The sequence below is a fragment of the Dermacentor silvarum genome, chromosome 8, assembly GCF_013339745.2.
Source record: "Dermacentor silvarum isolate Dsil-2018 chromosome 8, BIME_Dsil_1.4, whole genome shotgun sequence".
Lineage (NCBI taxonomy): Eukaryota > Metazoa > Arthropoda > Arachnida > Ixodida > Ixodidae > Dermacentor > Dermacentor silvarum.
Window position 1 is genome coordinate 64,030,145 of NC_051161.1, and position 14,966 is coordinate 64,045,110.

A 14,966-nucleotide genomic window follows, 5' to 3' on the forward strand; every position below is an offset into this window, starting at 1 on the left:
CCAGTCCTCGCTGTTCCGATTCGAGCGCTGCAGACTGTCAAGGGCACTTCGGCGTCATGGCGTCGCCCGGCGTTGGCCAGACGCCCAAGAAGCATCACCACAAGCAACAACACCACCCCATGATCAGGGGCAAGGTGCGGACGCCATGTATGGCTATATATGCCGTCGCATTCAGTACGAGTTCGAACGCGTGAGCCGTGGCCTGAGCACTTTCCTGGGGAGGGGAAGGTACTTTGTTAGAGTTCACCTAGTGAACTGACCATTTCGGTCACCACTGGTTGGCTGGAGCTGTAACAGCGAGAAGGAGACTGGATGAGAGTGCCTGTCTCCATCTCACTGGTAATCCAGCAAAGTCAGCCAGCACATCAGCAGCCGAAGTGGACAGTCCACTAGGTGGATAGTCAGCTCGACTGTCCACCTCGTGGACTGTCCATTTCGGCTGCTTTCCATCCATTTTGGTGGCTTAAAGTTGCCATGCGCTCGATACGTGTTTTACTGCTGCAGCAATGCGCATCGACCCCTATGCTTTCGGTCGTGTGCTTCCCTTGTATGCGGTTTGCCTCTCGTGCTGCATCTCCTCGGAGGGCCACTGTATATCGTGCGATCGGCATCCGAAGAAAGCAGACTACGGCAAGCACAGGGACCCGTGGCGGTGGCTCGAATGCTATGCAGTTCTGCTGCCGAGCGACAAGTCGTGGGTTCAATACCCGGTCAGAATGTCGGATCAGGATGTCTCGGAACATTGCGTTATAGGAGAAAATTGGCCGACGAATGGGAATAGCACATGACTACGTCAGGGCATATTTTCTTACCATGTCGCAGTATTTATTGAGCAGAGATCAGTGATGACTTAAGGACAGTAAATGAAAGATTAATAAATCTGCCGGCGGAGAGTAGTAAAAAACAACTGGCGTAGTAGTGAGGCAACAGGGAACAAAATTCATAGATTTTAGAACAATGCATTTTTATCAGATGCGATGGTATAATACAAAAGATAGGTACATACGAACCTTGTGATAATCAGTGCTGAAGAAAGATAAAGCTCACGAGCTTGGTGGCAAGCGCTACTGCCCTGTTTCAAAGGGAATCATTTATTGAGGTCCCATCTCGAATGCGCATGTGATCTTCATCGCTGGGTTGTCTTCCACGCGAGTCCGAAATGCTGCAGCGCACACGGGCTCCCTTAGCTCGCATGAAAAAAGGTTGACTAAGCGATGGCGGTCATTGCTTCCAGGGCAATGAGCTCGTTTTTTATTGCGATAGCAATTATATGGACACTCCAAGCGGATTTCTGCCGTTGGCGTCACCGCCGTCACCACCGTCGCCGTGAGGTTCAGTATAAAGTCCTAGGACGATAAAGTCGCCGCGCGCCGAATGCTGTATGTGCGAGTGAACGCATGGCGGAGAGCAAACGCGATGTCTTCCGTCATACGAAAGGCCGTGGGGGGATGGGAGGGAGAGGGAGGGGAGGCGATGTTTAGCTGCGGCACCTACTGCGTATCTTGCGACCGGGCGCAAGGGGAACTGTCGATTTAATATCCCACGCGAAAGGACGAAAGCGGGAAGGCAGCGCGGGAGGAAGAGAGGGGGAGCGGCTTCTACTCTGCCAGCAACTGCGTATTTGTACTTTGCGCCGCTGCGGGCGGTCGCGCGCACCGTATCTTGAAAGCGATCTGCACACGGCTCCTACCTTTGTATGCGCTATGCTTTCGCCGCTCAGTTTCCGTTGAAGCGATAGACTGCACGAGCCTTCGCTCGCTGCTGCTGCCTGCTCGCTGCTGCTGCCTCCTCGCTTGCTCACGGCAGCGTTTTGACAGTGGTTGTCTGCGGTCATCGAGTGTGATCTACTAATTTTTGCTTGTGCGCGCTGACACCATGCTTGTTAGTTCAGTTAGTAAGCGAATGTGTCCATGTTCATGCAGCCAATAAAACTACTATCCTGTTAGCGGAATCGGAAGGCAAGGCTGGCAACATAGGGAGAGATGGTGGCTCGTGATGGAGGGCAGTCGTCACGCTCGTTGTGAACTCTTTTTTTTTCTTTTATTTATCAATTAAAGAGCGCCCTTCTTTAAAATGTGTGTCTGTGAAGAAATTCCTAACAATTCTTACTCCGTATAGTTCTCTACTAATTTGCTATCGCACTTGATGCTTCGGCCTTTCGGGCGAAACTGCGACTTTTTTCAAGGGGACACTACAAGGGCGATGATTATATTCGAGGGCTGCTTACGTGTTTCTTTGAAGGGCGGAGAAGCGCGCGTTTGTTAATTAGGACAATTAAGGAATAAACTTACAAACTTCGTGCCGTACGCCTTGGCGTATTCGAGTGCCCCTGTACTGACAATGCCCAGAAAAGTAGCCCAGCTGAGTTAACAGTTCGTTCATGAAGACAGTAAATAGCCCTGTCGTGTTTTATTCATCATTCTTGGTCATGATGTGAAACTGTCAATGATGTCACGGAGAGCTACAGTGCGGCAACTTCAAGACGGTGTCGCCACCTGTAATTTATTTTTTTGGGTCAATTCTGCGCACTAAACTCATATCCCCTGATATGACTAAAATTCGAGAAACGTAATTACCAGTCTAGATGGTCTTACTATTTTTCTTTAGTGCTGATTTAATCGTTTAAGTATTCTTTTCGTCGTTCGGCGCATTTTCTTCTGAAGCGCAGAGGGCCTCGGACAAGCATGGAAAGCAGCACGACAAGCACAGGGACGAAGCTGGAAAGGTGAGCCCTAGATGTTCTTGGCATCTTGACGGTTATTGTCACGCCGGTTTACGCTTCCACTTAACAAGGACAAGCGAAAGCGTAAACCGGCATGATCTGCTACACTTACTGAGGGGCCATCAAAGGGCGACAATGAATTAATTTTAATGGCTCGAGTACTTTTTGAAAAATCCACCTGCACCTTTCGTTCTTTCTTTCTTTTCTCTTTTTTTTCTCTGACGGAATGAGAGTGACTGGTAGCTGAAAAAAACGACAAGCAAACTTCTGGGTTAAATTTTTTCTTCTAAATTTTCGCTTTTAAACCAAGTCATTTGTAGCGTAAGTTTGACGCCCCGGATATCACGATATCTAAGCGTAATTGAATGAATTGATTATGGGGTTTTACGTGCCAAATTCACGATTTGATTATGAGGCACGCCGTAGCAGGGGGACTCCGGAATAATTTGGACCACCTGGGGTTCCTTAACGTGCATCTAAACCTAAGTACACGGGTGTTTTCGCATTTCGCCTCCATCGTAACGCGGCCGCCGTGGCCGGTTTAGCCACTAAGCAACCACTGCCGTTTAAGCGTAATGTGGCTCATACTGTATTGGTGTAGCAGCGCACTGACAAGGACAAAGTGGAGAGAGACGCAAGAATACACGACACTCGCTGCTCTCGCAAAAGTTGCGAGAGCAGCGACTGTCGTGTATTCTTGCGTCTCTCCACTTTGTCCTTGTCAGTGCACTGCTACACCAATACAGTATGATGATTAATCACCAACTAGCCCAACTTTCCACATTACCGTAATGTGGCTATTCCTGAAAAAAAAAGCCGGCAGATCCGACGCCCTGTGGGAATCGATATTATGCGAAGCAATGTGCTGGAAGCTTACCAAGTTAACGAAACGACCAATAAAACACCAAGACGTAGGCGGCTGTTTCATGACCTACATGACACGCATGTCATGACATTCATGTCGTGAGTCCTGCATGATGAGTGCCTTTAGCTACGACTAAGAGAACCTAAGGCAAAAGCCTTAGTCATGCTCATGACTATGACTGCAATCATTAACTTTAGCCTTTTCCTTCACTTACTACTACATCCGAACCCATAACTTTAGCCTTTTCCTTCACTTACTACTACATCCGAACCCATTCCATTGGTTTCTGAGTGTTAATCTTTTTTCGCTGACTCATTGTCATCTTTGATGAGTCATGCTCGTCACTATGACTTCTAGGATCATCTTTTAGTGTTACGTTCACTTAGTACCCACGTAAGAACCCATTCCAGTGTTTTTGGAGGGTTAATCTTTTTTGCCGAGTCATGCTCATGACTATGACTTCTAGCATCATCCTTTAGTGTTGCCTTCACTTTGTACTCACGTCCGAACAAATTTCATTGGTTTTTGAGTGTTAATGTTCTTTCGCTGGGTGATCGTCATTTTAGGCGGCTGTTAATGAACTACATGACACGCATGTCATGACGTTCATGTCATGACCTTTCATTTATGTTCGTCATACACTGTTGTCATACTATGCCAATTTTGGTACCTACCAAGTTAATGAAACGACCATGAGAGCACCAAGACGCAGGGAGCTGTTTCATCACCTACATGACACACATGTCATCATAATAATGTCGTGACCAATCATTTATGTTCGCCATAGACTCTTATCATACTATGCCAATTTTGGTAAACATAAGTTAACGATACGACCATGAGAGCAGCAAGACGTAGGTGGCTATATATATAGATACTGTCAAAGTGGCAAATGTTCGCCAAGCAATGCTTCGCATTTTATGTGCGCTAACTTTTTGTATAGGTTGACTCTTTCGTCGCAGTATATCGTAATATTGTCGCGGTACAACGCCAAGAGAAGACTCGGAGACGTTCTTCAGGAACAACGAGACAACCAGTGCAAGCAAAACAGATCAGAGACACGTCTTCTTCGTCGTCGGCCAAATCCCACCGACCCACTAGACGGAGTGCGTTAAATGCCCCCCATCGTCATTGTCTTCTGCCTAGAGCACACGCGTCATTTGTCCCTCCCTAGAAGAGCATCGTCCCGATGCTAGACCAGAAATGTCACTTGCGGATGTGAGGGTCGCGCGCAGAGTCATTCGCTCACATACGGCTTCATGCGTACAACATGCACAAGTTCAGGACGGTGCGGGCGACGCCGCGTACAGTTGGGACTATCGGGGACGACCTCGTATGTTACATCACTGAGTCGCCGCAACACTCGATATGGGCCGAAGTATCGCCTTAACAGCTTCTCGGAGAGGCCTCGTTTCCGTATGGGTGTCCAAACCCACACTCGGTCGCCGACTTCATAAGTTACGGTTCTACGGTGAGCATCATAGCGGCCTGCGTCGCAGTCTTGCTGCTGGCAGATCCGTAAGCGCGCGAGCTGCCGAGCCTCTTCGGCGCGTTGCGTAAACATATCGGCGTCCGTATCAGTGTCGTCAAATTCGTGTGGAAGCATTGCATCCAACATCGTTCGTACATCCCGGCCATGAACAAGGCTGAGCGGAGTCATGCGCGTCGTCTCTTGTTTCGCCGTGCTGTACGCAAACGTGATATAAGGAAGGATGTCATCTCAATTTTTATGATCGGCATCCACGTACATTGAAAGCATGCCTTCGATTGTTTTGTTAAGACGCTCTGTCAGTCCGTTCGTTTGTGGATGGTAGGCCATTGACTTCCGATGAGCCGTTCCACTTAGCAGCAAGACGTGATCTAAAAGTGCAGCCGTGAATGCAGTTCCTCGGTCCGTGATTACGACGCTGGGTGCGCCGTGTCGTAACACATTCTCAATGAAAAAGCGCGCCACCTCGGCTGCTGTGCCTCTCTGGATGGCCTTTGTTTCAGTGTACCGCGTCAGATAGTCGGTTGCAACGAGAACAAAGCGATTCCCTGCAGTAGAAGTAGGAAGTGGGCCCAAAATATCCATACCAATTTGATCGAATGGTGTTCGAGGAACCTGGACAGGTTGTAGGAGGCCGGCTGGTTTCGTCGGAGGCGACTTGTGCCTCTGGCAGTCAAGACAAGTGCGAACGTGATGTTTCACGGCGGTGGTAAGCCTCGGCCAGTAGTAGCTTTGCCGCACTCTGCCCAATGTTCGCGTGTAGCCTAAGTGACCAGAAGTCACCTCGTTGTGACAGGCTTGAAATACTTCCGTACGAAGAGCTGCAGGAATGACGAGCAGGTAGGGGGACCCGGTTGAAGAAAAGTTTCTTTTGTAAAGGACTTTGGCCCGCAAACAAAACGAAGACAATCCTCTTGAGAAAACTCTAGGTGCTTTAGCAGATCTTCTTTCTAAGTAATTGATGAGTGCAAGCAACTCAGGGTCGTCCCGTTGATGTTGAGCGATGGCAGATGTGTCCAGAACGCAAAGAAATGCTGTATCTTCTTCTTCGAGTGGAGAAGCCGACTCTATCGGCGACCGAGACAGGCAGTCAGCATCCGTATGTCGCTTCCCTGACTTGTACGTGACCGTCATGTCAAACTCTTGCAGCCTTAGGCTCCAACGCGCCAATCATCCAGACGGATCTTTAAGGTTAGTCAACCAACACAGTGAATGGTGGTCGCTGAGAACCTTGAAAGGGCGGCCATACAAATATGGGCGAAATTTCATAACCGCCCATACTACGGCGAGGCATTCTTTCTCAGTTGTGGAATAATTTGCCTCGGCGCGTGAGAGCGTTCTGCTTGCATAGGCAATCACTCTTTCTGTGTTATCCTGCCATTGCACAAGACCAGCTCCCAATCCAACATTGCTGGCATCCGTATGGAGCGATGTAGGAGCGGTCTCATCAAAGTGGGCAAGCACTGGAGGTGTCTGGAGACGTTGCCGCAAGACGTTAAATGCCCCTTGCTCTTCGTCGCCCCATACAAAAGCAGCGTCGTCTCTCGTGAGGCGAGTTAACGGCGACGCATTATGAGCAAAGTCTGCAATAAACCGCCGGTAATAGGCGCAGAGGCCGAGGAACCGCCGGACAGCCTTTTTATCGGATGGTACGGGAAACTGTGCGACGGCGGTAATTTTTTCAGGATCTGGGCGGACACCGGCGTGGCTGACGACGTGACCAAGAAACTGTAATTCCGCAAAGCCAAAGTGGCACTTCTCCGTCTTCAGGGTGAGGCCGGCGGATCGTATGGACTGCAGAACCGCTTCAAGCCGTTCGAGGTGTTCTTCAAACGTTGCGGAGAACACGATGACGTCGTCGAGGTACACTAAGCAGGTTTTCCACTTGAGACAGGAAAGCACAGTATCCATGAGGCGTTGGAACGTAGAAGGGGCAGAGCACAAGCCGAAAGGCAAAACCTTAAATTCGTATAGGCCGTCTGGCGTCACAAAAGCAGTCTTTTCACGGTCTCTGGGGTCTACCTCGATTTGCCAATAGCCGCTTTTCAAGTCCACTGAAGAGAAGTAACGTGCGTGTCGAAGCCTGTCGAGGGAATCGTCGACACGGGAAAGCGTGTACACGTCTTTCTTCGTCACCTGATTTAGTTTTCGGTAGTCCACACAGAAACGCAAGCTGCCGTCTTTTTTCTTGACTAGAACTACAGGGGATGCCCAGGGACTCATTGATGGTTGGATCACGTCGTCTTCAAGCATTTTTGTCACCTGTTGTTGTATGGCTTCACGTTCTCTGGGAGCCACACGATAAGGATTTTGGTGAATCGGTCTCGCCGTATCCTCTGTAATTATTCGGTGCCTTGTTAGAGGCGTCCGACCGACTCTTGACGTCGACGAAAAGCAGTCGTTGAACGCGGCCAATAGCGTAAGAAGCCGTTCTCGGTCATGCTGCGGCAAAACAGTGCTGACGTCAAGTACAGGAGCTGGGTCTTGTGTAGGCGCTTCTTCGAGTAGAGAACAGCAACCGCGAACTTCCGCAACACCGTCAATATAAGCCACAGCCGTGCCTTTTGGAAGGTGCCGTCTCTCAGTGCTAAAATTTGTTAGCAATAGGTTTGTGCGCCCGTCGGTGACATTTACAATTCCTCGTGCAACCGAGATACCGTGAGTAAGCAACAAAATGGTTATTTGGTCGGCAACTCCTTCGCAATGAAACGGTACGTCACAGGTCACTGAAGCAAGGATACATGACTGAGGTGGGATTACGACGTCGTCTTCTGTTAAACGAAATGAGTTGTGTTGCGGCGATAAGCAATTGACTAAACTAGGGCTCTTATAAAACGTCACCATGCGGTCTGGGATGTTAATTACGGCACCATATTCCCTTAGGAAATCCATTCCAATAATCAAATCTTTACAACACGCAGGAAGCACGATGAAAGCGGCCACGAAAGAAGAATCTCCAATGTTAATTCTTGCAGTACAACTTCCAGTAGGCCTGAGTAAGTGGCCGCCTGCCGTCCTTATGTGAGGTCCCGTCCATGGCGTCTTTACTTTCTTCAGACGGAGGGCGAGTTCCTGACTTTTTATAGAGAAGTCAGCACCAGTGTCGACTAGCGCTGTCACTGGCTGTCCATCCACGAAAACATCAAGGTCGGCGCTCACAATTTCTTCGGGGTCGGTTATCGGCTTCTCGGCGTTCGGCAGCGGGCGAGTTGGGGGCATTTTATCGTCTTGCGGCAGGCCTGCAACCTTACCCCCAGAGGTCGCCGCCTTCAGTTTCCCCGGCGGGGGCTGGGCGACCTTCGTCCTTGAAGGTCGGCAAAAGCACGTCCTGCAGGCATCTGGCGTGTAGGCGTTGGGGAGCGCGACCGTCGGCTGAAATCGGACCGAGCATTGGACACGGATTCGTCATGCGGGTGCGCTATGGGAGGTCCCTGAAAATCAGCGTCGTTGCAGCGTAGCATGGAGTCGCCATTTGCACGCTGACCATCAGACCACGGACGAAGAGGTCGAAATGATGTGTCACGATGCCAGCAATGGCGCGAAATATGGCCAGCACCCCCGCAGTTAAAACAGAGAGGGCGGTTATCGGCGGTCGTCGGATCTCCGAAATTGCGGCCGTCTCGTAGGGTCGTTTTGCGGCGTATGATGGCGAATGATGGCTGGCGGTTTTACTGCATCGGCAGCATCAAGGGTGCGCGCCTGAAGGCCTCCTCTTGCGGCGGCGACCAAGGAGCGGCTGTCGCATGCTGGTGGTACGGGGGTGTGCTTGTAACGGGTGGCGGACATCGGACAACGGCGGCGTAAGTCATGGGATGCTGGTAGTATGGACGATCGGCTGCCGGTAACGCCTGCCGGATTTCGTCACGGACCACTTCGGCGATTGACGTGACGGGGCTATCCAGTGTCGGTGTCAGAATCTTGTGAATTTCTTCTCTGACGAGCTCTCTGATCAAATCGCGTAACGGGCTCTGATACTCTGGAGTCAATGCGGTGGCATTGATTACGGTGCTGGTGGACAGTCGATCGTACTGCCTGCATCGTTGATGAAGGGCCCGCTCAATAGCCGTAGCCTCTTTGATGAAATCAGCGGCAGTGACTGGTGGATTCCGCACAAGCCCCGCGAACAACTGCTCTTTTACACCTCGCATGAGGTAACGCAACTTCCTATCCTCGGTCATGTTTGGGTCGGCTCTACGAAAGAGACGGGCCATGTCTTCGGCGAACATTGTGACCGACTCATTGGGTTGTTGCACCCGTAGCTCCATCAACTGCTGGGCGCGGTCGCGTCGGTCGGCACTTGCAAAAGTATCGATGATTTTCTGCCGAAAGTCATTCCATGTCGTTAGGCTACCTTCGCGCTTCTCGTACCAAGTACGGCCATTGTCGTCAAGGGCGAAATAGACGTGGGAGAGCTTTTGCTGTTCGGTCCACTGGTTGATCTGTGCGACGCGCTCGTACTTGTCAAGCCAGTCTTCAATGTCTTCAAAGGCTGCACCGCGATAGCGATCGGGAACCAGCGGATGAAGAACGGTTACCTGTTGTTGACTGGGAGACCGGCTGCATTGGGGTGCTTGCGGTGGGCTGGTTTCGGCCATTGCCAGATGTGTGGGGCTCCGAGAAAAAGGTGGTTGAACAGGAGAGAACTCCGGGGCAAGGCCTAGCAGTCGAAGGCTGAAGCGATGCACGGGGGTTGTAACTGGGGGCAATGCGTCCGGGCTAGATGAACGACTCCCAGAAGGAGTCCGGAGCATCAGGCGTGGTCAATACCCAGCACCTCCACCAGTGTCGCGGTACAACGCCAAGAGAAGACTCGGAGACGTTCTTCAGGAACAACGAGACAACCAGTTCAAGCAAAACAGATCAGAGACACGTCTTCTTCGTCGTCGGCCAAATCCCACTGACCCACTAGACGGAGTCCGTTAAATGCCCCCCATCGTCGTTGTCTTCTGCCTAGAGCACACGCGTCAATATCGTAGTGGCAAACTTATCCACCTAGGTAACGCAGTGGCTATGTGCTTGTACGGCTGAGCTTGATGTAGCGAGTTCGATAACGGCCACGGTGGTCACACTCCGGTAGGGGTGGAATGAATAAAACCAAATTATGGTTGATCCCTCTTATATAGGAATTGGTAGAACGCGGAAGTGGAACGTGTCTTCATAGAAGCTGTTGGATGTTTGCTTCATGAACTCACGGTCCACTGCAGCGAAAGACACCCAATTTGCGGGACGGCGACCGCGTTGTATCAGCACCACCTTACTTGGGTGGTATTGGTTGTATGTTTGCCTCGCGTGCCGCGTCCTGTTGGCGAGCGGCGTTGAAACGCACCGACTTGCTCGCGAGAAGATCGTTCTAAGGCGCCTCTTAGTGCATGCGTCCGTGGTGTAATGGCTTTAATGTTACACCACGGACGCATGCACTAACAGGCGAAAAAAAAAAGCGTCCGTGGTGTAATGGTTTTAATGTCTGGCTTCTGTACTAGAGGTCCTGGGCTCGAATCCTGCCGTCGGACACTTAAAGTTTGTAAATGTTAATTTTGTTATTCATTACACTGCACTTCGTTGAAAACGACCAGTTAACGAAGTCACGAGGCCCAAAGGTTTACACTTCGTTCTTTATTCTATGGCTACACCGCGTTGTAGCCTCCGCTGCGTGTGACTTTACTGTCGGCGCTCGTTATTGTCGCGATGCAGTACTTTGCCTCACAGATGGCGGCGCCGGAGCCGACGTCATATTCACATCCGTTACACCCGTTGCCGGAAATCAGTCATGAAACCCGGCATAAAACACTTTCGCGCTAAAAACAAGCAATGTACGTACTGCGTACTGGATGCACAATAAGAAACAGCAGGTGGCCTGAATTAAACCGGAGTGCCCCGTTACGGCGTAGCTCATCATCAGATCGTGGTTTTGACACGGGAAATTCGAGAGTTTAATTAAACTCTTAGAATTGCAGTCTTACTTTACAGATGGTTTCCGGTTCCCCGTCATCGGACGCCAACTTATCACCCGACGCCAACCTATCATCCGAGCGACGAGCGCTGTCTGTCCAACAGGTGAGGCGCAGTCGGTTGGCTGTTAGCTTCCAGCGGTTAGTTTGGGCATCGGTGTCCTTCCTGGAGTTCAACGTGCTCGCGCGAAAGTCCGTATACCATATGTAGTTGGCAGGGTGCTCTGCCACGGTAAATGTAGCGTGCCTCAAACGCACCCTCTGCCAATACACTGAATCAAATAAATAAATAAACAGCTAGAACTATCAACCAGAGAAGCCCAAGAAAGAATATAAAATAATTGCACTGGATGAACGCGTGTGTTGAAGAGATGGATTGAAAAAAAAAAAAAAACATTACGAGGACAACTAAGCGCTTAAGAGCTGTGCATGCGAAAGCATTAATGTCCAATTGAACGCCGCTGAGCAGTTCTTCGAGTTTTGCGGTGCGAGTAATGTTTTCGAGTTTTGCTGCAGGGTATGCTATCGACTTTTGCGATTAAAATTGTGACAATCAAATCAGGAAGAAAGCGTGCGTCGTGCCCTATCCTGATACAACCCAATAGACAAGACTGCGAAGCCACCCTCTTTGTCTGCTGGGAGCCCACACAAGGATTGGTCTTTTAGAAAACAAGTAACACGTTTTACAGGAAGTTTTGAAGCAGTTGGCTTACAGTGGCTCAGGACATCAACGCCTTCTGCTATGCAACGTTCGTACTCTTGCTCAGAAGCACGCCGGGAGACTTGCCTGACGGTCGCCAGGAGGTCTGGCGGGGAACACTTCGGTTCAATTGACCGCGAACTTAGGGTGCCAGGGAAAGCACGTCAGTGACGGGCTGGGGCAAGTTCAAGTTTTCCGGGTTGTGAATCCGTGTTTGCCGTCGCTCAGATTATTTTTGCATTCCCTTAATTGCATAATTAGTCGCAAATAATTAATCAACTTCTCAAATATTTTAATTAGATGAAAAGTGTCAACGAGAAAACTGTAGAGCAACATGAAAAAATCCCGATAACGCTTTCTGTTGCATACGTGCTACATAAGTGTTTTTCGAGTGTGTGAAAGAAACCCACGAATACACGCAAAACTGCCGCGCGACTGGCCGCTCCAACCACTTTGCGTGTATTCGCAGGCTTATTGCACGCTCGGAAAACCAATTTTACGTAGCACGTATTGAGAAGTTCGTTTAAGAAGTTTGAGAAGCTCATTAATTAAGACTGTGTATTTAGGCGGAATGAAAAAAATCTGAGCCTCTCCAGGCGACGAAAGCAACATTACCTTAGTACCTTGGTTCTGTCCAGCTACGGGGCATGCGCATATGTTAAAATCTTTTTGCATGATAGTTGGGACACCCTGTATACTTCATCATGAGGGGGGGGGGGAGAGTTTTGTCCTCTGTGACGCTTCTGGTCCTCCCTAACATTTGTATTTACTATCTATTTAAGCATTTATGTTTTAATATTATTCTACGTCTGATGTGTTTTTTACTTGAAAAATTTGCCTTTCTTTCTCGCCGTTCTCTTAGGCGTCGACAACACCCCGTGCTCGAGCGAAAGGAACGTTGGTGGCCGTCGTCGTACTCTTGGCGTTTGGCTGCATTGTCGTGTTTACCAGCGTGACGTTGCTCATTAGGCGGTTGCTTGCTCCCTCGGTGGGTATTTGCACTACGCCCGGATGCATAGGGCACGCAAAGGCGCTCAGGGCCGCCATGGACGAGTCGGTCCAGCCATGCTCCGACTTCTACCGATTCTCATGCGGCTCGTGGAAGCCCGTCGGTCGGCACGGTTCCGTGATCGAAGCGATTTTTGCCCACTCTTTCGACATCGCGCTCCAGCAACTGAAGAGCAACGCCAACGATTCAGATCTTCCTATTGCGCAGCTGTACTTCCAAAGCTGTATGGCCGAGCGGTCGGTAGATTATATGAAGAAAGATGTCCGCAAGTTCGCACAGTTCAAGCGAGATCTCGGCCTCTTGTGGCCCGAGGAATGGCCCGAGAATAGCAGTGTGTCCGTGCCCCCGCTCAGGGTGCTTATAAATATGACCGTTAACTGGAACATCAACATGATCTTCAATATACGTGCCATGCCAGGGTACAAGGCCCGGCCCAGGGCACTTTTCATCCAGCCAGGACTGGTGAATCCCAAATGGTCGCTTGAGGCGGCCGAAATGGACCGGTCGGTCAAACAGCACTGCGAGTACTTAGAAGTCCCTGCGCCTACGCTGGAACAGATGGAGAAGCTAAGGGATGTGTACCAAGCTGTGGTCAACGCAACCCTGGGCTTCACGCCAGACCCCAGAGATGAGACGAGGACGGTGCTGAAGGATATTGACGAACGTACGAAGTCCAAGAAAGACAAGTGGCGGCTTTATCTGAACGAGATGTTCTCTCCCGATTTCGAATGGCGGCCCGAGGACGTTGTGTTGGTCCAGCACCCCAATATACTCAAGAACATCAACCACCTGCTGGAAAGTATCGGGGACGAGTCGCTCCTGTTGGGGATGGCGTGGGCGTTTCTTCGCATGAACCTCTGGACGATCACCGGAAATGCGCATCTGCGTTACAAGGGCACCAATATCGAGCTCGCGGTGAGAAGAAAAACTGCCTGCTTTGCTTACGTGAACGCCATGTTTGGCCTTGTTGTCTCGACTCGTCACCTGCGCGCACGCTTTCAAGAAGTAGTGCGCGGCTTCTTGGATTCCGTCTTCGAAAACGTCAGAACCCAGTACCAAAGAGAATTCGCCGACGCGACGTGGATCGACGAGCCGGTCAAGACCAAGCTGAGCGCCAAGATGTCCGAAAGTTTAGACCTCAACTCTCTGCCCGGCAGCGCATTCTTCTCCAACTTTACCACTGGGGTTTTGTACAAGGATTTCCCGAAAGAGTCAGCTGGCTCATTTTTCGACAACTTCGTCAACATAGCCAAGGCATATCGCAAGAAGCTGGCCTCGGACGAATTCATCACCACTTTCTCCAAAAGGCTAGGCGATGGGCACGTGGCAACGTCGTACAGCTACTACTACAACAGCGTCTACTTTGCTGTCGGGGCGCTCGAGCCGCCGCTCTTCCACGTCGACGGCACGTTCGCCATCACGTATGGCTCGCTGGGCACGTTGCTCGCCAGTTCCATGGCTCGTGCGTTCGACGAACGAGGTATCAATTACGACAAAGGAGAGGAATCTCTTTGGTGGAGCTCGGGCCGTGACGCCTACGACGAGCGCTTCAAGTGCGACCTCAAAGCCGGCGGGTCTCGCTCCGGCCACGAGGCCGCTCCCACCAGCCCGCTGTTCCTGTCCATGCTGGGCTTGAGGACCGCGTTCGCCGCGTACCGCGCTGCCATCAAGGTCACACACTCAGTGGACATCTTCCGGCTCAAGGGTCTGGAGGCGTACACTGACGACCAAGTCTTCTTCATAACGTACTGCCACATGACCTGCGCCTTGGGCAGCAACGGCGATGACTGTAACGTGCCGATTCGCCAGTCGTACAAGTTCGCCACCGCCTTCCAGTGCGCTGACGACACACCCATGAACCCCAGAAAAAAGTGCACTTTCTTCTAGCAAGCGTGCGCGGACAACATGCGCCTTTTTTGTTTACCTTCTAACTTGCCGTATTTTTTTCTTACTTCACTTTAGGGTGCCGGGGTATGAAGTTGGAATTATTATTAATGATGGAATCAACTTTTTTTTCGACATCGACAATAACAAATCTTTAAGGTACAGGGCTAAAAGGTCGAAGATTCTGCTTGACGGGGACCTGTAGCCCGTAAATTTCACTTAACCATTTTAACAACGGGTTCTTTGATAACTGCTGATTGTCGTGATTTTCTTGGCATGCGATTGGACACCATGGGTTGGTGGGTTTCGTGTTTATTGGCAACGAGCCTTGTATTGCTTTCTTTTTCAA

At 50.5% G+C, this 14,966-nt stretch overlaps 2 protein-coding genes across 2 annotated transcripts in view; both read left to right on the plus strand.

Annotated features, from left to right (window-relative positions):
• Positions 1–56: 56 nt before the first annotated feature.
• On the plus strand, positions 57–14,620 carry LOC119462167 (membrane metallo-endopeptidase-like 1). The gene is made up of 3 exons (XM_037723511.1): positions 57–134; positions 2,669–2,725; positions 12,587–14,620. The coding sequence occupies exons 1-3, from the start codon at positions 57–59 to the stop codon at positions 14,618–14,620; spliced, it is 2,169 nt and encodes a 722-aa protein (XP_037579439.1).
• The window catches only part of LOC119461357 (mitochondrial pyruvate carrier 2-like), a 337,603-nt gene continuing 333,327 nt past the window's right edge, over positions 10,691–14,966 (plus strand). The window contains exon 1 of the mRNA XM_049672519.1: positions 10,691–10,699. The gene's annotated coding sequence lies outside the window, so the exon portion shown is untranslated. The remainder of the gene's footprint in view (positions 10,700–14,966) is intronic.

Coding starts and splice junctions, on each gene's coding strand:
- LOC119462167 (XM_037723511.1), top strand. CDS start 57: ATGGCGTCGCCCGGCGTTGGCCAGACGCCCAAGAAGCATCACCACAAG. Junction 135..2,668: donor ACCCCATGATCAGGGGCAAG/GTGCGGACGCCA, acceptor TCTGAAGCGCAG/AGGGCCTCGGACAAGCATGG. Junction 2,726..12,586: donor ACAGGGACGAAGCTGGAAAG/GTGAGCCCTAGA, acceptor CCGTTCTCTTAG/GCGTCGACAACACCCCGTGC.